The sequence below is a fragment of the Strix uralensis genome, chromosome Z (genome assembly GCF_047716275.1).
Source record: "Strix uralensis isolate ZFMK-TIS-50842 chromosome Z, bStrUra1, whole genome shotgun sequence".
Taxonomy (NCBI): domain Eukaryota; kingdom Metazoa; phylum Chordata; class Aves; order Strigiformes; family Strigidae; genus Strix; species Strix uralensis.
In genome coordinates this window covers 64,502,504-64,529,648 of record NC_134012.1, presented here as the reverse complement: position 1 = coordinate 64,529,648, position 27,145 = coordinate 64,502,504, and the positions used below count along the sequence as shown (strand labels likewise).

The 27,145-nt window shown below is 42.5% G+C and overlaps 1 protein-coding gene across 3 annotated transcripts in view; it reads right to left on the bottom strand.

Moving 5' to 3' along the window:
* CPLX1 (complexin 1) overlaps window positions 1-27,145 on the bottom strand; it is a 122,271-nt gene that overhangs the window by 40,995 nt on the left and 54,131 nt on the right. For all 3 annotated transcript variants that reach the window (XM_074855094.1, XM_074855096.1, XM_074855095.1), the window contains exon 3: window positions 7,091-7,266. In XM_074855094.1, coding sequence (XP_074711195.1) covers window positions 7,091-7,266 — 176 coding nt within the window. The remainder of the gene's footprint in view (window positions 1-7,090; window positions 7,267-27,145) is intronic.

The following is a 27,145-nucleotide window of genomic DNA, read 5'->3' as shown; positions in this document are numbered from 1 at the left end:
AAGGCAGAAACTGAGCTAACTGGTATTTCAGAGGTGAATACATACTGTTACTTTTAAACTTCTCATAGGGAGTCCATGCAGAAATCCACTGAAAAGACCTGCCATTGTTTCCTTCATACAGGTTCTTAGTTTCAATTGCACAGACTTGGGCAGTTCCTGTTCTGGAGAGGCAGCACAAATGACTCTCGCCAAAAGTTAGACAGTGACCTGTGCCTGTTCTGCTGGGGAAGTCTGACAAGTCTGCAGCCTTTGCAAAAAGAGAACCCTGGATCCAGCATGCATGTATGTAGCTTTCCTTCCTTCTTCATGTAGTGGATTTGACCTGTCAGTGTAGGGATGACACTGAATGCTACTACCCAATACTCTATAACTCAGTATTCTCTTTATGCAGGTATTAAGCACTCCTAGTTCCCTGACAAAGTGCAGGTCCCTCACAGATTTCCTCAAGCTGTGGACTAGACATTGTGAAGAGTGAATGCAGACTGCCACTAAAACTGGTGTCAAGTAAGACTTTGTCCATGATGCAGACATTCCCTTTGCATTCACCTTCTCCTATATGCACATTTGTCAGTGTGTACAAGCACACAAACTTGGTAATATACATTGGCTCTGGATACTGCTTCCCTATAGTAATGATGTTCTGTAGAAATAAAGCTGTGCTTCATAGATCACGCATTCTGGCTCTGCAATGAAGTCAGTCTATCCTGGCTCTGAAAAAATGGAAAGCTCCTAAAACAGCAGTTCAACCAGAAAAAAAAGGCACAGGGGAAAGAGAGGGAGGATGTACTGTGGAATCAGACAGTAAATTGTAGTTACTTCCTTCTCACCTTTCTTATCCTCTGGGTGGTAACATAAATAAATAACTGATGGGGTGAGGGAGGACTATACTGAAGAGTTCTTTATTATGAATAGAGAACAATTTGTCAATTAAAATTGTTGGATATTAGTTTCCAAACAGATCTTCTGGTAATGGGGCACCCTAGTATGAGGGCCAGAAGCATAGATTGGATTGTGAGCTGGTAGAACAGCACCTCCAGCAGAGTAGTAACAACTGGCTGTTCAGAAACATGCTCAGTCGCAATGGTACTGGAAGAGAACTTGCAAAAGGCCATTTGCTAGAGTCCATATTTCTTTCCTTTCCAAGTAGGTGAGCCAAATGCTTGGAGTTTCAATAAGTCACAACCAGAAAAGCTTGAGACACCATTCAGATGTCCTTCCTAGCTAAATTCCAGCACTAACCACTGTATGTCATCTACCTGGGTTTATTTTGCAGCCAGTCCTGAGTGGGTGAATCCACTCAGCACCGTGCCAGCAATATGCACAGGTTTTGCCAGCCAGCTCAGTGAGACAAAAGTTGTTTAAGTGAGGATTTCAGCTGAATGACTCTACAAAACACCCTAGTCAGTGCATAACAGTAAAAAAGGCTGCATTTCAAGAGACGTTTCAATAACTCCAGAAGTATCACCCATTGGGATCTCGTTAGTAAGTATCCAAAGTGACATCTACTGGTGTGGAAACAAAGTTAGAGCAAGGCAGAGCTGCACAAAGAAGCTGACTAATGAGCCAGAAAGGTATTAGTGGGGGAATCAACAGCTGGAAACTGAATATGCCAAGTTCTGCTAAATAATTGAACCTCTAACTATTATGGAAGCAGATGAAACAGATGTCAGTTTGCTTCTGAGCTGCAAGGGTTTGCTAATGGTTCCTCCCTCTTCTGAATTTTAAATATGGCCTAAAGCCACAGTGCAGGAAGGAATACATGCAGCTTTTCCCATCAGGGAAGCTCTTTAATGCCAAGAGACAAGACCTGGTGCACATACTTTCATTCAGACCACCTAGAGAATTCTATACTTGCAGTGGTGGCTGGATTCACAAAGACCAAGACATGTTGCATATCCTGGGACTTCCAAGGGAATGTAAAGATGAAACAACAGGGGTTAGGTAGGAACGGATTCCCTAAAATCACTCTGAAAATTACTGTGTTTAATAATGGCCTTGGAGGTCCTTAGCAGGTACATCAATCCCTGTTTCATGCTGAAAAGCACATCTGGGAAGGCACCACTCTCTCTCTCAGCTTTCAAGAAAGACTGCTGAACTCAGGCATACCCACATAACTTTGTTAACCTTTGGCTTTCTAGTTGTGCTTCTTCTTTCTGTAAGAGACCAGTTTGTTCACCTTTTCACAAAAGACAGTCACTGCCTTGCAGACAAGGGGACCTTTCCTGAAACACAAAGCAGAAGATTAAATCTGGCTGGAATTTCCAAAGGTTGAGAGTGTTAGGGAAGTGGGTGATTTAGTAAAATTGGAATGACTGTAGTCCAGAAAGAAGTTAGATGCTAAATATCTATACTCTAAGCTATGGAGAAAACTGATACAGAAACTGAAGAATCTGGCTCACAACTGGTTGGAGGACAAGTTCTGGCAAGAGGTCAGAAGTCTAGTCAAGGTCAAATGACTTCATCCCCTTGGATGCCTCCAAATACCAATATGAAAATGATCTGTGTGGTTACAGTGCTCTTCAATCACTCTGCAAATGGCCTTTCCTTCTTTCAGCTCTGCTTGGGCTTACTCCAGCTTCCACTGTCCTCAATAAATGAATCAAATGTGTCCAGAACAGTAAACACCACAGGACGTTGGCCTTGCAGCCTTCTTCACCCAGAACAGCTGCAGAGAGTGCAACTAATAGGATCACAGAATTGTTTGGGTTGGAAGGCACCTTAAAGATCATCTAGTTCCAACCCCCTGCCATGGGCAGGGACACCTTTCACTAAATCAGGTTGCTCAAAGTCCCATCTGACCTGGCCTTGAATGCTTCCAGGGAGGGGGGAGCCACAACTTCTCTGGACAACCTGTGTCTCTTCACCCTCACAGTAAAGAATTTCTTCCTTATATCTAATCTAAATCAACCCTCTTTCAGTTTAAAAACATTATCCCTCATCCTATCACTAGATTCCCTGATAAAGAGTCCCTCCCCATCTTTCCTGTAGGCCCCCTTTAGGTACTGGAAGGCTGCTATAAGGTGTCCCTTGAGCCTTCTCTTCTCTAGACTGAACAACCCCAACTCTCTCAGCCTGTCCTTATAATGGAGGTGCTCCAGCCCCCTTATCATCTTCGTGGCCATCCTCTGGGCCTGCTCCAACAGGCTGTCATGGTTTGAGCTCAGAGGGCAACTGAGTACCATGCAGCTGCTCACTCTCCCCTTACCCACCAGCACTGAGAAAGAGAAAATAAAGCAAAAGGCCCAGGAAATCGAGATAAGGACAGGGAGAGATGATCTCATCCATTATGGCACAGGCAAAAGACAGACGCATGAGGAAAGACAAACAGAACATAAAATTTAATATAGACATTAACAACAACATGTAACAGATGGAGTAGGATCACAAGAAGCATTACCACACCCTGAAAACACCTTCTCCCATCCCTCCCTTCTTCCTGGACGCAGCTTTGCTCCCAATATCTCTACCTCCTCCCCACCAGTGGCACAGTGGGCAGGGAATGGGGGATGCGGTCAGTCCTGCCTCTTCTTCCACTTCAGGGTGTAGGAACTTCTGGCATTCTTGCCCTGTTCAAGCACGGTCCCCCTCTCACAGGAGACAAGGTCTCCACAAACTCTCCAATGAGTGACTCCCCCAGGCATGTGGGCGTGTTGCAGTCCGCCCAGCGCCTAACTACAACAGCAGGGCCTTCATCCCATAGGGTCCCGGTCTTCTTTGGGTGCAGTTACCTGGCGTGGTGTAGGGCTCCCCACAGGCCGCAAATCAGTACATGCTCCACTGTAGACCTCCATGGGTGGCAGGGGGGGATGTCCCTGATGTCTTAGCACAGGATACAGGATAGTCTTTGCTCCAGTGCACCTCTTCCGCTTCCTCCTCCATTCTTCCATTGACCTTGGTGTTTGCACAGATGTTCTCCTTGCAACTTTTTCTTGCAACTCCCACAGCTCCCCCCAGGTTCCCTTTCTTAAATATGTTATCTCAGAGGTGCAGCTAATTGGCCTGGCCTTGGTGCCAAGGCAGGTCCAACTTAGAGCCCGGGGTGCTTCAAGAAGCTTCTCAGAGGGGGCCACTGCTGTAGCTCCCTCCCCTGCTACAAAAAGAACCCTGCCACTCACTCAAACCAGCACACAGATCCATGTCTTTCCTACACTGGGGTCCCAGAGCTGAACACAGTACTCCAGGTGGGGTCTCACAAGAGCGGAGTGGAGGAGAGAATCACCTCCTTCAACCTGCTAGCCACAATTCTCCTGACACAACCCAGGATACAGTTGGCTTTCTGGTTTGAGAGCACACATTGCTGGCTCATATTCACTTTTCCATCCAATACTACTCTCAAGTCTTCTGCAGGGCTGCTCTCAATCTACTCATTGTCCAGCCTGTATTTGTGCTTGGGATTGCCTCTACTCATGTGCAGCACCTTGCACTGGGCCTAGCTGAACTTTCAGTTTCACATGGGCCTACCTCTCACGCCTGTCAAGGTCCTTCTCCATGGCATCCCTTCCCTCAAGCGTATCAGCTGCACCACTCTGCTTGATGTCATTCACTTGCTGAGAGTGCACTCAATCCCACTGTCCACGGTGCCAACAAAGGTGTTAAACAGCATGTACTTAAAATTCTTCTTGGCTGTCATCATTACTGTTCCAGTCCACCCCAGAGCCCACTTCTTGGAAGGCACAATATTATCCCTGTCTTGCAAAGCATCACACTGGGAGTTTCACAGCCAGACCTGTTGATTTCTCATAGCCATAGGGCCCATGACCCAGTTGTAAACACTCTTTGGTCTACAGCACAAAGAGTATCTTCACTGAACTAAACTAAGCAAGGAATTTTTTTGGTTTGTTTTTATCCTGAATTATCAAAAGCTGCTGTGGAGGCAGGAGAAGAGTCAAGATAATGGTACCTCTCCATCCATTCAATACATATACATCTCTGAAAATCTGTTTTAAGGCCTACACACAGTGAACAGTAGCCACAGCTTCATTAGATCACAAGCACTGGATAAAAAAAATCACATCACTGGTTTAATATCAAAGATTTAAAAGGGAAGAGATCAGACAATGTTTCTGTTCATTGAGATACTAATTTTATCATTTGAATTACAGAACATGATTCATATTACATCATATTCATTTGAACTACAGAACATCATTCAACATGAGTGCATTCACCACATCTGTTGAAGAGACAAGGCAAGAAGTCCAAAGCAACAAACATGATGAGCTTGTCTTTTCTGTAGCCCTCACCTATAGACATATCAGCTAACTGATGAAGCCATCCATGATTCCTTGGGTTGTTTCCCTGACATCCTTAAGCTGCAGTAAGGGAGTAACTTTGTGACTGTGAGTTCATGACCTAGGACACTTTCAAACTTATATTCTACATAATAATCTGTTCCTACTCACTTACCCAATGCACGTGCTCATTTCTCACTCTTCTATGTAAGAAATGAGTAAATATCATCGGGGAGATCAATAATACTGAAAACTTTTTGGGTTTAATTCATACCTGCTAACAACTTGTGTATGTATACAGACCAGACAGAATGTCTGTTTTGGTTTTCTCCTTCCCTATATTTCTGCTTTTACTGGAGTTGGCTAAGAAATGAAGGTAATTTCTAAACAAACAATCAATGGAGGAAATAATCCAGCCCTTTTTTCTATTTTTGCAACATTTGTTTCACATTTCCAGCGACCAATTCCAAATACTTAAAGACAGTCTTGTACATCATCGAAATCATCTCTTTCTTAGGACAAAGTAATCTCTCTCTTTCATGGAACTATGAAACTTTAAAAAAAACCTCAAACCAACAGCTCCTTTCTACAGCTTTATCCATCTTTTCCGATTCTGCAGAAAACAGCTTCATCTTTCAAATGCATCCTACCTGGGATTATCCCCAGGAGAAAGAAAACCATAGGAAACTGAGCTCCCACGTTTTCACAAACTGGGTGCACTCCCCAAAGCAGGACTTCCTGTTGCTAATCTTAAAGGTAACCCACCACATCACTGTAAAAGCTGCAATCCAGAGGTCTGACTGAGGTTAAATAACATTCCTCCAAGTATCCCTGTTTACTGCCTCTGCAGAGACAATCCTTTGACATATCAATCAGGAATCAATGCATTTCCAAGAGACTTCATCACCCAATACTCAGTCTGACTCAGCAAAATCTAGATTGCTGACAGTATCCCAAGGAAATCCCTGTTGGCTGGGTGTTTCATCCAGGCTCAGGCTGTATGCATCCTACTCACGGATGTGTGAATTCTAGTCTAGATCACCTTGGATTTGTAATAAAGGGCATGTCAGATGTCTTAAATGCTTTTACAGCAGTTTGTCCAACAGCAAGAAAAATGCAACCCCCATCTACCTCTGAGAACTCTTCAGTGGTCTAGCAGAAGACAGTGACCAGTGAAAAGAGGGCATTAGCCCATCTGCCTGCAACTCAGAAATTCATTACTGTGTTTTTTCACTCATGTCTAATGCAGACCTATGTCATTGCTTAGAAACAGTTCCACCTGTAAACATACATTAAACATATACTGCACACATTGATATGTTTATATTAATATATTACACTATCTAGATATATATTCATTAAATAAATTATAAAAATAATAAATTTTGACCAGGTAGGGGTTCTGAATCTGTCTGTCTGGTACTAACACCCTCTTTTAAATGATCGTATGAATACCTTTTTCTGGCAGGGTCATGGGTAGACAATTCCCTGTAAATACTTTCTTTTCTTAGAATCATAATCCCCAATTTCTGAAATTGCAGAACAGTTCTTGATACCTCTTAAAATGATCTTAAAATAATATGAGCATTTAACAGATGATGAGAAAACCATGCATTTTTCTCCCCTCATCTTTGTGCTCTAGTTCAAATTTGCCAGGGTTTTTCTGTGTGGTAGGTGCATTTAAACAGGGACAGAGGTTGAGGGACAGTGAACAAGATTAGAAAGTTCAGTGTGACAAAATAATTACCTGGCTCTATCCAGGTGCTCAGGGAACTGCTCACAAATCAGCTGAAAACAGTGCTTCTAAAATAAGCATTATGGTTTGTATGTTCAGTGTGTGCTGAAAGTCAGATCCCTACCTTGTCTCTAATCCCCTGTCTCATAACTTCTCTTTCAGCCTCCATCTTGGCATATTTGGCTTTCCTCTCTTCCTCTTCTTGCCTGAGGGCTTCCTGTCGTTCCTCTTCTTTCTTGGCAGCATCTGGGTCTTTCTCCTCATCCCCACCCAACATCTTCCCCATGTCTTTGGTAGCCCCTAGAGAAAGCACAAGAGAAGGTCAGACCTGTAAGAATGTGGGAAAACCACCATGATGCCAGCTCTCTCCTTCCCCACACTCATGACCTCCTTCCACTCCCTCTGCATCTGGAAAGGTTTCTTCTTCCACTGAGAAGGAGACACATTCCCTACAGAGTCAGGAGGTGTGCAAAGCACCCAGTCTGACCAAGTGGGTTACCCAGCACTGGTGGAAGAAGCACGGCAGCAAGAGGAAGAGACTACATCTGTAGACTTGCATAACAGCAACACAACTGGTTTGCAGTCCTGAAGGGGGCAAGATGCTGTCCACACAATGTTTTCACTCCATCAGCTCAGTCAAGTGACTGAAGATTGATTTTTTGAGGGTCTTTAATGTAACAGGCAGGTCGTACATCCAGGAAGAAATTACACCAGGGCTAGGAAAGGAATTTGAAATTTCAGTTGCAGAGATGAGTAATCACAGTCTTAATTGTTTCCAGAAATTACACATCCTATGACAGGTATGAGCACACAGCATTAGAAAACATTTGGAGTTGTTGATGATTTCTAGGCTCCTGCCACGTATCAAAAAGAAGTAGCATCTCTGAATGTCTCTTATTTACCCTTGGACACCACTGTCTCTAATGCTTAGTAAATAGATGGGATCCTCACTTTGCCTGATCCTCTTTCTACCCATGCATGCGCACTGATCACAAATTTTCAGCCCTTGTGTGCTCCTGAGGCAGGTCTTTGCTATTGTGCAAAGCCCTTTCACAGCCATGCAAATTGGAAGGCTTCTTGCATGCCCCTCTGTCCCCACAGGGCTGCCATTTACCCTGTATTTCAGAGGTACTTTTATTGCCAAATACTAGCAATCATTCCACTGGGGAGAAAAGAAGGTGCTGGGGAAAGGATGAGAGTATTTACTATGATAATTCATCATCAGGTCACTGGAGGTCTGCAGCAGGATAAAGCTCAGTTACATGGATGAAGTGAAGACACGTATCCTTTGGAACTTGTGTTGGACTTTGCCTGGAGCAGGAAAAAACCCTGCATCATTTACTAAAATAGGTACCTTCACCCTGGAAGAATACTGTGGGTGACTGGTTACTGCCCCTAGTTCCTGGGTAAGGACAGCTCCAGATTGGCTTCTTGCAGGCTGAGACTTAACAGAGCTAATCTGAGACACCCTTGTAACAGACACTCACATGCACATACATGTATACATATTTAACATCTTTTGCCTTGCATAAGGCAAAGTTATCTGGCCTTTTCAAAGCCTTAGACTGGAAGGAGACACTGTCAAAGTCCTTTCAAATAATTGTTTGTTGGCATTATTAGAGGCTAAGTGAAGGGAAGAGGTCTTCACAATCCTATATCCCTCCCTTATAAATTACCTCTTCAGCCTGTTAATAGTGCTGGAGGACTGTGTTTGTTCTTGCTTTCCATCTTAGTTCTTGGGATGGCGATGGTGGAACCTCGGTTTTTAGAGGGAGAAACATCTGCAACCTGTCAGGATGATTCCTCCTGAATTGCCCCAGAGATGACAGTTATCAGATTAACTACTGCCTCTAACAACAACCAAGGAATTTGTTGAGAGGTGAGGAGATATGTGGTTTTCCCCTCCACATTTCTTTTCCAGGTCTTTGTGTTTTCCCAAAGCCCTAAATTGAAAGCAGCCCTGAATCAAAAGCAACCCTCCAATCCTCCAAAGTGTGACAGAAAAATGGCCTCTTTACACATCCCATAGAGAAACCCAGGGAAACTGATCATTTTAAGTCTGACAAGATCTGGTTGTTGTAGATGGGTTTTTTACCAGGTGGGAAATAATAACAGTAAAATCACTGTCTCCATAGCTAACCACAAGCCTCTTGAAAATTCCATCCTGTTGGAAAACCTGTGGATAAAAAGATGAAGACATCCAGGGACCCCAAACAAACCCCAGCTGGAATGTTCATGGTCCCCAGCTACTGTCAATCTTCCTCTACTGTCATTTTCCATCCTCCTCTGCAGGGTCAGAGTAATACAGGAACTCTTGCATTTTGAGGGTAAATTTGCTCAGACCATCTGGGGAATTCTTTTCTGGGATGCAAGGAAAGCTAACTGAAATTGCAAGCAAGCTAGAATTTCATAGGAAGTGGAAAGGCAATGAAAACTAGTTGGGTCACACATCCTCCCTAAGCAGTCCTAATGTGCATAAATCATCTATGATCATCCTGGGTCTATCTGGGATAGAGTTAATTACCACAAGAAGCTGGGACAGAGCACAGCCAGGACAGTTGACCCGAACTAGCCAAGGGGATATTCAATACCATATAATGTCATGGTCAGTATATAGCTATGGGAGCTTGCCAGCAGGTGGAGGGATCATGGCTCTGAACAGGCTGAGCATTGGGTTCCAGGTGGTGAGCAATTGCATTGTGCATCACTCACTTTATACATTCTTTTATTAGTACTACTGTTATTATTACTTCTTCTTTTCTTGTGTTGTTGTATAACCTGTCCTTATGTCAAGCCACAAGGTTTTACCTTTCTCTTCCAATTCTTCTCCCCATCCCACCAAAGGGGGGAAGAGTGAGTGAGCAGCCACATGGTGCTTAGATGCCAGCTGGGCTTAAACCATGACAATGACCAAAGCCAGTAACCAAACCCTTGATTTCTGGATTCCCCTCAACAAATATTTCCACTGATGATCAAACTTATGGGTTCAATAATCTATCAAGTTTATCTCTTCTTAGCTTCTGTCCACTTAGAGCTACCCAGACAGTGTAATACACTAGTTAGTTACAAAACAGAATTCAGTAGCAGAAAAGGATTTTTTTTTTTCCCTCAAAACACTACTTCTAAGCCAGCATTAAGTTATAATGTCAGCTCAGCTCATCACGTAAGGAATGAAGTTGTGTAGACTTTCTTTTATCTCTTAGACAAGACCAAGATTTTGAATACTTTAGGCATTTGATTTTGCAACTACTCAGCACACAGGACACCTACAAGAACAAGAATGTAGCTTCAGGATCCTCACAGACTCTCTTAATTCACCCCTGAATTCAAAGCCACCTTCTAAATGTGTGGAATGCTGCACTGTGGTATCACTATTAACCAATTGGAAGGAAATGTATTATGAGAAGCAAAGTTTTACACCACATTTTAACTCCTAACTCTTGTGTTACTTCTAGTATAGAAAAGCTTTTTTTCTCTCTCATTTCTTCTTCATCCTAAATTTTAGGCTTTGTTGTTAACATTCTCTGAATAACAGTTTCTGGTTTTAGCAGTTCTGCAGTGGAGGTTCCAGATAATTAATTTGCATGCAACTGAGATGCTGCAGTTACAGGCACAAGCAGAAGGAAAGCACAGAAGTTCTGTCCTCAAGCCTACTTTTGAAGCTTCCAAAGAAACAGCAGAGAAGGACACAATTACTGGATATGTTCATATAATAAGCCTGAGTCTTTTTGTCTTCTTTCACATCCCAAGCATAACATCTACCTTGACATAAAGAGAAGACAGAAAATGCCAAAGTAATTACTAATCAGTAAGGAGCTTCAATCAACATTATTTCCAATATCTCTAGACAAGGCCACAGGAAGAACATAGAAATGGCTAAAGCTCCAGAACAACATGTGCAAACTGTCACCTTTCTGGCTATAATAAACAGCCCTACCCTGAAGGATAAAAAACTTCCATGAGAGAAAGCATCTCAGAGGTGGTTTGTTTAGAAGACAAGTGGCATGGCAGGCATTCCAAACTAATCATCATTCCCTTGATACATACAGGCTAAAGAACTAGGCAATCAGGTGTTCAGCCAAATACTATGAGTGCACTCAGATACACTTTCATGTGAAATTTGCTGGTTTAAATTGTCATCAGCCATCTGAAAAACAGTAACTCAGTTGTTTGAGAACATGTGGGAGACATTCCCTTGTGAAACAGCTGGAAAGCAGGTCAGCTGTCTGGAAAGCAGTTTTCCAGTAAAGGTGTCGAGGTGGACAGCATGCTGACTATGAAGAAGCAATGTGTCCTTGAAGCAAAGAAGGTCAACAGCCTCCTGGGCTGCATTAGGAGGAGTGTTGCCAGCAGATTGAGGGATCCTTCCCTTCTATTCATCCCTGGTGATATCAAATTTGGAGTTATGTGGCCAGTTCTGGACTCCCAGATAAAAGAGAGAGATGGAGCTACTGGTGTAAGCCACCAAAGGGCCATGAAGGTGGTTAGGACACTCAAGGATCTCTTACACGAGGAGAGGCTGAGAGAGATGAGACTGTTTAGCCTGGAGAAGAGAAGGTTCGGGGGGGTCTCAGTAGTGTGCGTAAATACCTCATGAAAAGGCATGAGTAAGAGGGAGCCAGGCTCTTCTCACTGGTGAGAAGAGAGAATGTATACAAACTGAAATTCAGGGAATTCCATTTAAACATAAGGAAAAAAAAATGGGGTTGCAGAAAGGCTGTGGAGTCTGTCTGTGGAGATATTCAAAACTTCATAGGCCACAATCTTGAGAAATCTGCTATAGGTCACCCTGTTTGAGAATGGGATTGGACTAGACAACTGATGTGGATCTCTGCCAACCTCAGATATTCTGTGATTCTGTGAGACCTCAGAAGTGGTTTCAATGGCAACTGAAAATGACTGAAGTGAATTTTGCAAGGAAAATGGTGAAGAGCACAAACTCAAACAGATACTCTATCTGAACTGGAGGAAAGTAAATTCTTAAAGTGCCTGGTGTCTGTCACAGGAGCAGCACATCCCATGACTGAATCCCACAATAGCTGACTGAGATCAATGCAGCTTTCACATAGAAACGCTAAAGTCACAGAATCAACCTGCAGAAGTGCTCAGTGGGAAGGGAAGGGAAGGGAAGGGAAGGGAAGGGAAGGGAAGGGAAGGGAAGGGAAGGGAAGGGAAGGGAAGGGAAGGGAAGGGAAGGGAAGGGAAGGGAAGGGAAGGGAAGGGAAGGGAAGGGAAGGGAAGGGAAGGGAAGGGAAGGGAAGGGAAGGGAAGGGAAGGGAAGGGAAGGGAAGGGAAGGGAAGGGAAGGGAAGGGAAGGGAAGGGAAGGGAAGGGAAGGGAAGGGAAGGGAAGGGAAGGGAAGGGAAGGGAAGGGAAGGGAAGGGAAGGGAAGGGAAGGGAAGGGAAGGGAAGGGAAGGGAAGGGAAGGGAGGAAGGAAGGGAGGAAGGAAGGGAGGAAGGAAGGGAGGAAGGAAGGGAGGAAGGAAGGGAGGAAGGAAGGGAGGAAGGAAGGGAGGAAGGAAGGGAGGAAGGAAGGGAGGAAGGAAGGGAGGAAGGAAGGAAGGAAGGAAGGAAGGAAGGAAGGAAGGAAGGAAGGAAGGAAGGAAGGAAGGAAGGAAGGAAGGAAGGAAGGAAGGAAGGAAGGAAGGAAGGAAGGAAGGAAGGAAGGAAGGAAGGAAGGAAGGAAGGAAGGAAGGAAGGAAGGAAGGAAGGAAGGAAGGAAGGAAGGAAGGAAGGAAGGAAGGAAGGAAGGAAGGAAGGAAAGAAGGAAGGAAAGAAGGAAGGAAGGAAGGAAGGAAGGAAGGAAGGAAGGAAGGAAGGAAGGAAGGAAGGAAGGAAGGAAGGAAGGAAGGAAGGAAGGAAGGAAGGAAGGAAGGAAGGAAGGAAGGAAGGAAGGAAGGAAGGAAGGAAGGAAGGAAGGAAGGAAGGAAGGAAGGAAGGAAGGAAGGAAGGAAGGAAGGAAGGAAGGAAGGAAGGAAGGAAGGAAGGGGGAGGGGAAAAAGAATATAAAAGAAAAAAGTCACTGGTAAAATAATAGTCCTGTTAATTGCAAATAGACTGTCTGGAAAAGAGAAGAGAGAATGGAGAAGGAAGGAAGGAGAAAGGGGAAGGGAGAAGGGAGAAGGAAAAAAATAAAAGAAAAGAGAAACATCAGTGGTAAAATAATACTCCTGTTAAATGGAAATAGACTGTTTGGAAAAGTGGTGAGCTCACTTGAGAAGGTCCCATGGGGGAGATTCTGTTGCCACCTCTGTTCCAGAACTGCTGTATGCACTTTGGGACATATCTCCATTTCTCCTTCTTAGGAATTTTGTTCATCTTCACTGTCTGCATTGTAAACCCTCTGGAGGCAGGCATTTTTGAGTAAGAACTCTGTAACTACACCTGGAAGGGTGCAGTCCCATTCTCAGGGGGACTGTCTGTGCAACCCCACAATCAAAAAGCAGGGACAACTTCCTCTATACCATAAATGCATGGCTTCTGTTCCTGTTCTGATCAATAATCCCTGGCAAATGCTTGTCTTGTCCTCCTGACCTCTATGACCCAGCTAGGGTGCAGCTACAAATAATCTCTGCTAGCCACATGTCACAAGCCAGCTGGCCAGGTTCCCTTCCCAGTCCGTGAAGATCTACTCCAGATAGTCACAGAGCTCGGGATGAGATTCTTCTGGCCAAGGAGGGGAATTGTCCTCTGGACTTGCTGGAAGGATATCTACTGATGGAGAAGAGAACCTGGGCAGCTTGTTCACATAAGCCTACTGCAGTATCCAGGCATTAGTCATATGCAGCTAGCAGTTCCAACAGCAAAAAGAACTAGAAAGCATTTCTGCTTGCCACAATATTTATGTGCCTGGGATTTATGATTGTTTCAGTTCTATTTCCCCAGTTCACAGAGATTATTCACTTTGGCACAGAAAGAACAACTGAATCAAAAAAAAAGATTGCTAAGTGTGCAAATCTTTGCTGCTCTAATAGATTTCCAAAATTCATGCTAGTGACAAATTCCAGACCTTCTCTGTTGACTTGGCAAATGACAGTCTTCCCCATGGTTTCTGACTGATGAGGATGATGAACCTATCCAGAAAGCCCAGACAACATCAGCCTGTCAGGCAATCCTGCTGACTGGAATCTCCCTGTTGCTTTAAAGAAAAACTAACAGAGACTTGAGCAACACCATACAACAGTGACTTTGGTGCCATGTTTACTACATATACATACAGTGTTCCACAATTGGCAGCAGGCTCAAACCCATCTAAAGAGAGCAGTGAGACTGAAAAAGTCAGAACAACATGACTTCTCCCTCTGGTAGAAGGCAAGTCATCTACCTCTGCTGCCATGGAGGGGCATTAAATGCTGCTCCCTATGTCGACTTCTGTGTTCCAAGGTACTCAGATTATACCCGTTAGCTTCAAGACATTATGCTAACACCAAAGTCAGATTAATTTGTTTAATTGTATTAAGAACAAGAAAACAAACAAACAAATTATTTAAAAAAACAAAACAAAGCAAAGTCAGAACACCAGACATTTTAGCAAGATGTTATGGCTGCCTTGGCTGCTTTCTCAGTGGCTGGGTGGCAGATTGCAAACCGTTCCCCTGCCCCAGCAGATTTCCCAGGAAGACATGCCTCATTGAAGGAGACGCCTGTAGGAGCCTATTGGCAGGAAGAAATGATACTGCATAAGGGCATTGTCATTGGCCACGAGCTAAACCATCACTGAAACACAACATTCTCCCACAGCAATGTTTTAAAGGGACTGCAGTCAAATCTTCAACAATCACTACAAGCCTTTCCCACGCAGTTTAGTTCTTCTGATGAGATTATTGTGAACCTCTTCATAGCAGCAAGAAATGTTTAAACAGCTGTAATATACTCTCACTGGTGAAATTACTTATCTATCAGAAAAGGTAGGAACTCCTTAGAAATAATTAATGCACCTTCATTTATTTTCTTAATATACTTGAAGAAATGTGGATGCAGCATAACAATACACTGGTGTTGTGATGCTTCTTGGCAGACACAGTGATACTAGTGGGGTGGTACTATACCAGACAGAGAAATATGTTCTTTGTAACAGGCTGTTGTTCAAATCAAGTGCTTGCAAACCTCAGCTTATTGCATGTGATAAAGTTCTGCTTGAAGAAATGTTAACATATTTTCTGTCAGTGATTTGTCATGTTTTCTCAAGCCTGAGGGTCAGTAGGCAGGCTGTGAGTAGAGGAGACAGAGTGTTCATGAGAAGCTGGGGAACTTCCATAATCAAGAAATAACGGTGATTGCAGACACACTACGCCCTGAAAGAAACTCCTTAAATTTGGTTTGTTCTCAGCAGTTTCTTCATACACCCACAGACAGAAACATAATGTATACACTGACACACACAAAAACATTGTATGTGCTTGTCAGACTAGCTCTCTCCTCTCTGCAGATTGGGCTACTTCAGTTCTATGTGGGAGTTTCATCTACAATGCAGCACTGATGGGAACATAAACATAAATAATATGGGAACATAAATAAAACCCCAAACAAACCCCCAAACCCCAAATCTATCTGGAAGGAAAAATTCAGACAGTAAAAGGCAAAATGTGCCTCCAAGACTTTCAGAACAGAAGCTATCAAAAGCCATTACCTTCCCTCAATTAAAAAAAGAAGAAAAAGTTGCTTCAGAGATGTTAATTCTGAAATCATCCATGTCATAACCCAAACAGTCTTCTTAATGGATATGACATCATTTGAGGTGACAGGATTCTCTGTCAATGCCTGAAAGGTCTCCTTGACAAAGGGAGTTGTGTGGCACCTTTCACAATCCCTATCCTTGCAGAGAACTACCAAAGCTAGCCCAGAGTCAGCAAAGAGGGACACACACTGCAGAACAAGAACAGTGTAATTTGCAATGTCTTTTGCATGTAGGTGCAAATGAGGAGTCCTAGGTTGCAAGGCCTTCCTTGGTGAAATGGAGACAGAGGAGTGTGGTTTTGGCTTCACATGAGAGGTGCTTCAAAGCTCTGCAACTGCACTGAGTGACTTCTCACGCAGCAGTCTCTGTGCCACCTGCTGCAGAGCCTTAGGTCATTCCCTCCTATGGGGTGACTTGACAAGGAAGTCCTGACTGCATCCTTCCAGCAGCTGTGCCCAGTCTGATCCTTCCCTGCATGCATCCCTAGGCTTGCCCATCACCGTGACTTGAGGGAACTACCTCCATACTACCATTAGGCTATGCTGTCCTCACAAAGAAGCCCTGCAGATGCTCCCAGCCCATTCTTACCTGCTGCTTCCCACTGTCTTTGATCCATGCAAAAATTATGCAGCATGAACGGTCTCCTCTCTCCCCCCACATACACACACCCACCTTGTAGATTTTCTGCTGGGGCTCCAGTGAAACTTTAGGACAAGGATTTCCTGAAACAAGTTGACAATGTGCTGCTACCTTCAGGCAAGTTTAGAATGCAGCATTGAGTATTCCAGTCTGCTGAAACAGACATGCAATGGATAAACTTGCTTTTCTGGTCACCTGTCTCCATAATTTAGAGCTATTAGCAACTGCAGACAGAATCGGCTCATGAAAGAACTAGCACATTTTGCACAGTGTTTTCTAAACACTGCTGTCTGTCCAATGCCCTTGGGTCTGATTTGTTACTATGGAACTTAGCAAGATGGTTGCCTGACCTTTTCAAGGATTCCATGCAGGTGGCTAAATGGACTACTCTCAGAAAGCTGCAAAACCAAAAAAGATCCCAAAAGATGGAGAGGAAGCAGTACTGGAGCAGTTGGACTCTGATGAGTTCAAAGCTTTCAAGAAATCTGAGATGTCAAAACTCTGTCATGAAAAACAAAGAACTGAAGTCTCTTTCAGCCTGAGACATATGGCTTTATTTGTAAAAAAGTATTAAACAAAAATCACAATGGCAAGGCAGTCATTAGCATTGTTTCATGATCTAAAGGACTGGAAGTGCAAATGGAAGGCTGAAAATACATTAAAAAAAAAAACTAGAGAATAAAAAAAAAAAAAAAAACAGAACAAGAGAAATAATTCTCTTAATGTCTAACTTAAGGGAAAAGTTCGCTGAACTGTTGTTCACGCTTCAAGTCTGATAAACGGTAAGATGTGTGAGGTTATTTTCAAAACCATAATTTTTTGTTATCCTGTGATGGTTGTATCTTACCTAGAAACCTTAAAATCTTTGGCCTGGCAAGAAGCAGATTCAGTGTGAAATGTCTGATCTGCAAGTCCTTTTAAGTCTGTAACCATAGAAGAGAGACCTGAAGAAGCTGCCTTCACAAACAGCTAGAGAGTGTCAGAATATCATCCCTATGCCTCCTTACTCAGTAAACAAAGGTTCTGCATTTGTCCTGGCTATTGTCTCTTTTCAGATGCACCACACTCTGGTTTAAACTTTAGAGTTGATTAACACAACTCTGAACTCCACGTTACTCTCTTCCCTTTTACCAAGGTGAGTTTACACTTTTGTCACTGTCTGCAAATTATTTTCAAGAATCTTATCACACAGTCTGCAACTCAGGCCTTTGAACACCTCAACAAAAAAACTTTGCCATTTTTTCCTGATAGTCTGTGAGCAGTAAATCTACTCTGACATCCAGAACACCATCTCTCAGGACTAAGAACATCCCAAGGTAAGTCCATTTCCTTCAAATATCTGCAAAGAACAAGAAATATCTTCTACTCCCAAACCGAAACAAGTGGCATTTCTGTAGCACATTTTTCTACCCTGGAGGTAGACCTTCTCTTTCACACCATTGTGTTTCTTGGTCCTGCAGACCACAATGGGTAACAGCCTCAAAACAAAGGCTGCTCTTTCTTTTTATATTGACAGAAACAGATTTGTGAGACAGCTCCTAAGGTAGGTTTTATCATTTGCTATCTAACACTACTGAAGTTTGTATCATAGGCTGTTCTGAGGATGCCAAGGTGAAGCCGTCTCCCTTTTTCAAAGCAGAAGTCATGATTGTAGCTTGAGTGAGAAAGACCCATATGGCCACCTGAAGCACCAATCAGAACTTAGCCACACACTAACCCAATAACAAGGAGAGCCCTTTCCTGTCCAAACATACAGTAGCACTATTGTATAAATTCAGTACCACTATTACAATATTCAAAAGATTTTCCAGTTATAATTTAATCTAAATCTTTACCTCATCTGAAAGCAAGAACAAGGCAGGATTTCCCTCCTGTGAAGCAGAACATCAAAGGACTCACCAAACTATCCTTGCAAGGCCATCAGGACAATAGTCCACAATGATTGCCCAGCTTGCCATCAACTTCTGTGGTCATTCCATCAGGCTACGTAACTCTGTCTCGTATAACATAGCCAGGCTGCATAATCCTGAATCATACAAAATCCTGATTCAGCAGCATTCTTCATGCATCATTCAGAAGAGAACCCACACACATGGAGAACACATGAGAAGAGTCTAAATGACTTTGCTCTTGGTGCCTCCTTCATACTCTGGTGTCTTGTTCAGTCTCCATCATAATGAGACCAGCACAACCCTTCTAGAACATGAAGACCTCAGCACAAATGTTCTTAAAAGAAGGAAGGTAGCAAAGTTTCCTGCAAAATTTTATAGTAAAGTTCAGAAGAAAAAAGTCCCACAGTGCAGTTAGACAACAAGGGAGCAAAGACCTCTTGCAAGTCACCTTACAGCCTTGATTGTACAAGATGTGCTTGTTCTATTTTCAGTCTTCCATCAGTAGCTCTCTCTCTCACACTTTTTAATATATAGGCCATGCCTGCTATTGATCTATGCATTTTTCAACATGATACGGAATTACCTCAGTCTATAGAATTACTCAGAAAAGCTCAAGGGATCTGGAGATAATTGGGCAAGAAACATAACTGATGTCATTTCTGTACTTTCTTTTTACTGCAGGAGAGTCAAAAGAAAATTGAAGGTCATGGAACACTTTTGAACCAGAAGAAAATATTTTTTGGAAAATTTTTTACAGATTTTTAAAACGCCCAATTTGAGATTTCACATACTCATTTAGGGATGAAAGATGAGGAAAGCAAGATTTTAATGGCTCACAGTTATAGATAAACCTCAACTCACAGAAATATTACATAAATGAAAGAGCCAACAATGCAGTTCTAAAAGAAAATGTATATTTATAAATGCCTATCTTGTGAAAAAGACAATGAAACAGTTGTGTAAGCCTGTTGTTCTGACTCCTTGAAATTGTCTGGATTTACACAGGAACAGCTTCATTCATCCTGCATTTATTACTGGATGAATGTTACGTTCTCTTGCACTCTAGAGTCAGTATTGTAAATGGTGGTCAGGACTGCTCAGACACCAACTATACTTAATGGAAATATGAACAGCTGTCTATTGTTGTGGGTCTGTTAAGCCTGTTCTCCAGAGACACTCTGTCTCTCTTGCTGTCCTGCAGAATGAACGGTACAGTAGGAGGGTAGAAAGCAGACCTCCCCAAGTCTTTCTTTAAGGCCGCATATGTTGCCTTATCTGAGCAATAGAATAGCCAGGGTTTGAAAGAGACTCTGAGGGGGCAGCCATGCTCAAAAACTTGATTACTACAGTATGGTACAGCTTTGCCCTCGGCAAGAAGTATAGCATACAGTTCTAAATACCTCATCAGCAAATCCAGCACAATCAACTGGGATTCATTATGTTCTTCTTTAAGAATTTTAAGGTGGGGGGAGTGGTATCCCTCACAGACATGAAGAAAGGACCACCATATTCACTTGGTGAATGACTACTTCATAATCTGAGATTCCAATATCATGCTAAAAAGTGCCATTTTTTTCCTTGGACCCTTGTATTCACAGATTTGTATCTGAATTATTACCAAACTATTTCACATTAGAAGTGTGTAATATTCAATGGCTTGTCAAGTAGCGTAATCCTGTCACAGAAGCATCACAATGAGGTCTCTCACCTAGAGGAAAGATGACTGTTAAATTCTCTCATTCCATTTTTTTTCACCACTCCATCCCCTATGTATTATGCTGAATGCAAAAATATGACTCAGTGTGTCATTACTGCCAAAATGGAACCAGAAATAACATGATGCAGACTTAAGAATGAAGTAATGTAATTGGAAGATAACATGAGACTTCAGCAATAGCTGACTTTGAATGGAAAATTCTGCACCTCTGAGTTTGGTCCTGGTGTCCCTGTCTCCACTCCTCTAGACTCAGGGAGAATCCAAACACAGCTCACCAGCTACACTGTCCTCTCTTTGTTATGAACCTGAGCACTGCAGTATTTGCAGTAGGTAAGAGGAGAGAATACTGTTTTCAGATCTCAGGCCAGTATTTTTAGTGGAAGCAGAGCTTCTGTACCTGCTTACATGTGTGCTCATAATAATAGCTGATGCACCTGGATGAACCCATCTGGGAGGTATCCCAAGTAGGTCCTCCACCACACTCCTTTCCAAGCTGTTGGTGATGTTAGTAGTGCTGCTGAACCCAGGTAGTTCCCAGACAGTTAGGAGCTCTCTGCCCACCCAAGCCATCCAAGAGAGAGCAGGGGAATTCCTAAGAGCATCTCAACACCCCTGTGGCTATCTATCTACAAAAGATCATCAGGATCCAGAACCACAGTGTTTACTGTACGTTAAGAATGCTGTCTTTCCCTACCCTAGTCCAAGAGAGAAAATAAATGACTTTTTACTACCTACTTTCTATGAGAGAATGTGAAATTAGCATCTCATAAAAATCCCTTAACCCTAGAGGGAGTACTGCTATTACACCACTGCTGTTCCCCATGACCACAAGTCTTGAGACCCAAAGGAGCTCAAGGATCAAATATAAAGCTTTCCATACCAAACAAGAAAACCTGATACATAGAGACCCCAAGCCCTCAAGCTTCAACTGGAATAAGCTAATGTTGGAGAAAGAGACTGTTTTTAACCCACTGTCACCAATGCAGTAAAGACATGCTTCTGCAGTGCAACATAGTGCTGACAAGTGCATACATCATTGTAGTGCTAGGGCCTAAATAACAGGCCCCAAAACAAAGTTGACCTTTAGATGAACCTCACAACCAAACGTTATCCATTATTAGTATCTGTTAATTAGTAAAATCTGTATTACCATTAGCATTAATTATTAGTATCTGATCATTAACGAAATACGTATGCTCACTAGTGAAAAATGTAGCTTAGACAGAATGTAATTAGTAGTGAGGATGAAATGCTGTGAGAATGTGTATCCAACTTCCCTTGTTTAGCCTTGTTCAAGGCTGAGAACCCAAGTGTTTGGCCTTGTTAGAAACTCCCTTGGTTCTCCCCCCTGAGCCCTGGCCAGGCTTTGGGTGGAATCCAACAGGAGGATGAAACCAGATGTTTCTGCTCAAAACAAAGGTGACAGCTATTCTGGCTTGCTGATTTTTGGTACGTAAGGCTGGACCCTCTTGCCGTGACTTTGGATGTCTCACCTACGGATGGATGTATCGTGTAGAACTTCCCACTTGCAGGGAAAGGTTCTCCAAATCCTCGCTGTAACCAAGGCTCCTCAGCAACTGCAGATCTCGATGTTGGTAACGTATGCATGTGGTGATGTATCTTTCTTAATCAATATTCTCCCCGTCATGTAGTAATGATTAGGTGCATTGCCTTGCTTAACTGTATGTAGTAATAAGTGTACTATTCTGTATTTTTCTTATTGCTTATTTTCTGTACTACTTAGTTATATCCTTTGATTATTAACAGTAAAATCAGCCTACTCTTTTCACTCTAGTGTCTGAGTTTAATTGGCATCCTTGATCAGCAGAACAATCATTTGCTATGAGGAACTAGTTCAGGCCAAGCCTAGTACTTGCTCTGGAAATAAGTCACTGCAGCAAGGCTGACGTGACAGCACGAATACCATCTTTCCAAGGTTATAGCTTGCTTGCTGTTAAAGACACAATCCAACATGTGCCTTGCTGTACTTGGCCTTGTTTTTCCTGTCCTGTCATGCTGTAGTCATACACAGAGATCGTATGCAGGGGAAAGGAGGGAATGGCACAAGTAAAAGCTTTACATAGAGAAACAAATGCTGTTCACTTCACCAGCCAATTAAATAAATTTAGGATCCTCGTTTACAACTCAGAACTGCAGGCATGAGGAAGGACATCAAAAGGACAGTTTCAGCATTGAGATGTTTAACAAACACACTCCAGAAGAATTAGTAGGAGGGACTGCTCTTTTCAACCCATCTGCAACCTCAACTACAACTGGATTCAGTCTCATTTTTGCAGACAGATGGGCTGCAATACTGAGAAGCTGCACATTTTTTTCCTGTGTAAAGCTGAGAGCTCACCATTCACTCTACGCATGGGAAAAAAAGGATTTAAAAAAGATTTAAAGATAACATATTCTCAGCTATAGGAACTGAACATCTTTTAAATTAAGTCAAAAGAAATTTGCTAATCAAAGGGTAGAAAGATCTTCTAGCAGTGAAACAAAGTTATCAATGTCCACTATCAGAAATGGTCTGAAGTGGTAACTGGAGAGGAGCACACTGCATTTTGTGGTGTGTGTATGCAGTCAGCATCTGTCATGAACAGGTGCAGGTTCACATAAATGTGTAATTTAGACTCCATTTGCACTGCAGGAAAGGTCTGTGCAGCTTGTCAAGGTAAATGAGGTGACATGAAAGTAGGACATGAAGGATGATATGCATGGGACAGCTTCGATTCAAGAAACTGTTAATAGAGTGGAACTTTCCTGTCAGGGAGTAAGACACGTGGCTGGAGCTCTATAGAATCAGGAATGACTGAGAGAAGGAATGACTATTCACTGTCTCTTTAAATATAAGAGCTAAGCAGGAGCTAAGGAGGAAGCAAGTTTCAGACAAAATTAGACTGAGGAAAACTCCAAAGAAACAGAAGTATGTGGTTATTTCAGATAGATGGGCTGCAGAAGAATGTGGTTAATTGATAAAGCAAGTAACTGACCTGCGAAATTCCTCACCACAGAATACTGCAAATCCTGTAAATTTCCATGGCATGGAGAAGAGAATAGAAAAGATCAAGAAGAAAATGAGGGCTACTAAATATAAAGAAACTACTTTCTGTTCAAGAGGTTCCTGAACCAGCACTGTTGTAAGCTGGGAAAATACTTGGGGAAACATGATTCCAAACTTCCTCTATTCTTAAGGCCTTCACTATGAACAGCAACAGGATGGGGGGGCTCAAGTGACCTGTGCTCTTATCCTGTTGGACTGCTGCTCCAGCAGTGCATGATGTTGAGCCTAGATTAGGATTAAGGTAAAATTGGAGTTTATACCCATAGATTATTAAATTTCAGCACTAGGCTGGGGGCAGGGGAACGAATGGAGGCCATTTTGCAAGTGTCCTTTCAAAAAAAGCAAAAAAAAAGTGATGTTACAAATTCTATTAGAATTTCTGGAAGCTGAGGCACATCATCTTCCCTGCCCACAAAGACATGATTTCCTTTGTTGCCTTTTATTCCCTGCAGTGAAAGCAATGTATGGGTATTTGTCTGTGTATTTTACACCTTTACTACATGGCATAGATAATTTCTTTGGTTTTTGAAGTTTAAAAAAAGTTGTTACCATTAGAAGATTTAGACACACTAAGTATGTTTCACTAGTAAGAGCCTTTACTAAACAAAATTAGATATCACTAAATATATCATACTAAATTATTTCACTTGCTTCCATTCCTTTCCTAGCTGGGCAAGAATTCCTTCAGGCCACAGGAATGGACTCTGCCAAGGGAAGGATGCTTGAGCTCATGCTGACATCACTTTTACAGATGAACTGAGTGTTGTGACAAAAGTTTCTTGCTAAAAGTTGAACTAGTCCTCCTTGCCCCACAAATACATCCACTTTTAATGGAGTGATTTTGTGTTTCCTGTTCAGAAAGCAACTGTAAACCAACACTAAAGATGGAATGTGAGGAAGATGTATTGACAGCCTGACTTTACATAGCTAAGATGGACCTCATCTTTTCAGCATGACGAGAATAATCTTCCAGCTTTCTTTTTTCTCTTTCACATAAATAAACAGCATGTATGGATGACTAAGTAGAGAAATGGGTTGTAAACCATACAATAACTGTTAATGAAGGAGAAAATAGAGTTAGACCAAAAAGACTATCATCCTTTAACAGGTGGAGCCTGTCTAAGTATTGGTTTTTGAGTTTAACAAGATACAGCATACTGTTCAAGGCCAACAGCTCTTTGATTACAGACATTCAAATTAAGCATTCAGATATTTACTTCTGCTAGTAATTTAAGGGTACAAGCAACATATTCACTCAGGGAAGGCACCTGGGAGGTAATATCCCCAAAGTGAAATAGAGCCATTTTACAATATCATGTAATTTTGATTTTGCTTTGTGAATTAACACATCGTCTTTCTTTGTTACATGAGGAATGTGCTTCTATCAGACTAGGAGCTTTGAAATAACTAGATCAACTGGATATCCAAGTATGCTTCAGGCTACTGGAGTTCAGTTCACAGACTAACACTGCACTTCAGTGTAAAATTGAAGGTCATAATAGAAATTAAAAATGCCATCAGAATTTGCAGCAGAACAAGGAGATCCTTCCAAGCCCATCATCAAACACTTTTCCTTTATCCATAAATAAAGACTTTATACTTGAACAGAAAAAAAGGTAAGTTGCTGATTCATTACAACTTCATTCTTTTTCAAGAACATAGATGTATACCCTTTAATCCCAAGAAATCCAGAAGTTTGAAAACAGATCCATTTAAAAATAAAAAAATTCTCATAATGTAAGCCTACTGTTTCAATAGGCTACATTTTACTTCATCAGTATTTTTCCATCAGCATTGTCAAACTTCAGCTGTGAGGGTTCATCTGTGATGTGCAATGTGCTGTCTATATGAAATACAGCAAGCAATAATCCTTTATCTCTCCATCTGCTCAGTGACAGAATTACACGACACCCCACTGGTCATGCTTTGTCAAACACTGACACAAGTACTTTTCATTTGAATTGCAAATTTTGTGGACCTATTTATCTAGTACAAATTCTCTTCAGAGCCATTTACAGCTAGTGGACTCTTCCTCAGAGAGCAAAGAAGGGAAATATGCATACCCAAGAATTTTATATTTTATTTAGGCATCTGCTCAAGTCACAGGTTCTATCCATGTGCATGTGTGTGCCACTTGTCTGCAGATCACACTGTTGTACTAAATGCTGCACCGCAGTGTAGCTGAGATATATGGATGCAGAAGCACTTGCCATGACAGGGCCTGGTGCCCAGAACTTTCATTCTGTTCTGGGAGTAGCTAAGGAGTCCCCTGCCAGACTAAAAATTTCTGCTGTTACTCATCAAAATATACACACAGGCTGAGATTTTGCCTTCAATCAAACAGTTCGTTTAAGTGTTTCCATCCTCCAACTTGATTCCTCTTACACTGTTCTCACACTGTAACCCCAAATATCCCTGTGGAAATCTTTCCAGGGCTTCTCTGAAAATGAATGGGAATGTATGACAGAAGAAATTGCTGTGTTAAGAACACCTACCATTCCTAGAACCACAGCTTGCAGTATTTACTTCACAACATGTGAGGCTGAACATAAAACCAGACCATTTTTCAAAAGCCTCAAGAATCCCACAGCCAATTAGCCCTTGGTGTCTTTGCAAAAAAGAATCCTCTTCAATGGGTACAGACAACATACATATTGCTAGGACTCTGGCAGGTGGTCACAAGTGGTGTTCCTCAGGGCTCAGTGTTGGGACCATTTCTGTTCAACATCTTTATTGATGATCTTGATAAGGACATAGAGTGTATCATCAGTAAGTTCACAGATGACAACAAGTTAAGTGGGAGTGTCGATCTGCATGAAGATAGGGAGGCTCTACAGAGAGACTTGGATAGATTGGATCGGTGGGCCATCCCTAATGGGATGAGCTTCAACAAGGCCAAGTGCCAGGTCCTGCACTTGGGCCACAACAACCCCATGCATCGCTACAGGCTTGGGGAGGTGTGGCTGGAGAGCTGTCTGGAAGAGAAGGATCTGGGGGTTCTAATTGACAAGCAGCTGAACATGAGCCAGCAGTGTGCCCAGGTGGCCAAGAAAGCCAACGGCATCCTGGCTTGTATTAGAAATAGTGTGACCAGCAGAAGTAGGGAGGTGATAGTCCCCCTGTACTCTGCACTGGTGAGGCCACACCTGGAGTATTGAGTCCACTTTTGGGCACCTCAATATGAGAGAGATATCGAGGTGCTGGAACGAGTGCAGAGGAGGGCAACGAAGCTGGTGAAGGGCCTGGAGAATAAATCCTATGAGGAGTGATTGAAGGAGTTGGGACTGTTCAGTTTGAGGAGGAGAAGGCTAAGGGGAGACCTCATCACTCCCTACAGCTACCTGAAAGGACATTGTAGAGAGGTTGGTGCTGGTCTCTTCTCACAGGTAATTCGCGATAGAACAAGAGGGAATGGCTTTAAACTGCAACAGGGGAGGTTTAGACTGGACATTAGGAAAAAAATTTTCACAGAAAGAGTGGTCAGACAGTGGAATAGGCTGCCCAGGGAGGTGGTGGAGTCACCATCCCTGGATGTGTTTAAGGGTTATTTGGATGAGATGTTGGGGGAGAACTTTGTAGAGTAGGGCTGATGGTTGGACTTGATGATCCCAAGGGTCTTTTCCAACCTGAATGATTCTGTGATTCTGTGACTTACTATTTTCAGCCATTGATTTCTGTCCCTTCTTTCTCCTACCAGAAATTTTCTTCCTAAACTCTTCAATTTCAGCCATGTGGCTCTGATCCACAGTGAATCTGTGAAAACAAACTGGTCAATTTGATTGGTCTGGGAGGCCTCATGCCAATGAAGCAGTCCAAGCAACACTCTTCTGAGCCTTCAACATATTCAGCTGTCCAAGGAATTTCACCATGAAACAGACACTAGTATAAAGGTGTTTCCAATTCACTGTTGTTCGATCTCAGGACAGGAAAAGTCCAGGTTAAAAGAGTATAAGGCAGTTTTACACAAAGGCTGATTGTGTCTTTCAGCGTAGTCATAATACTAGCATAATTGTGCAAACATATGATTAGGCAATTATACTGGTGTTCTCCCATACTCCTCGACTGATTTTTATTTGACAGCACACTGCCAGGAGTACTAGGACTATACAAAATACAGTTGCCTAATAATTGAGTTTGAGTTACCTTTATTGTACAGTCCAGGCTACAATAATAAGAGACTCTAGACTA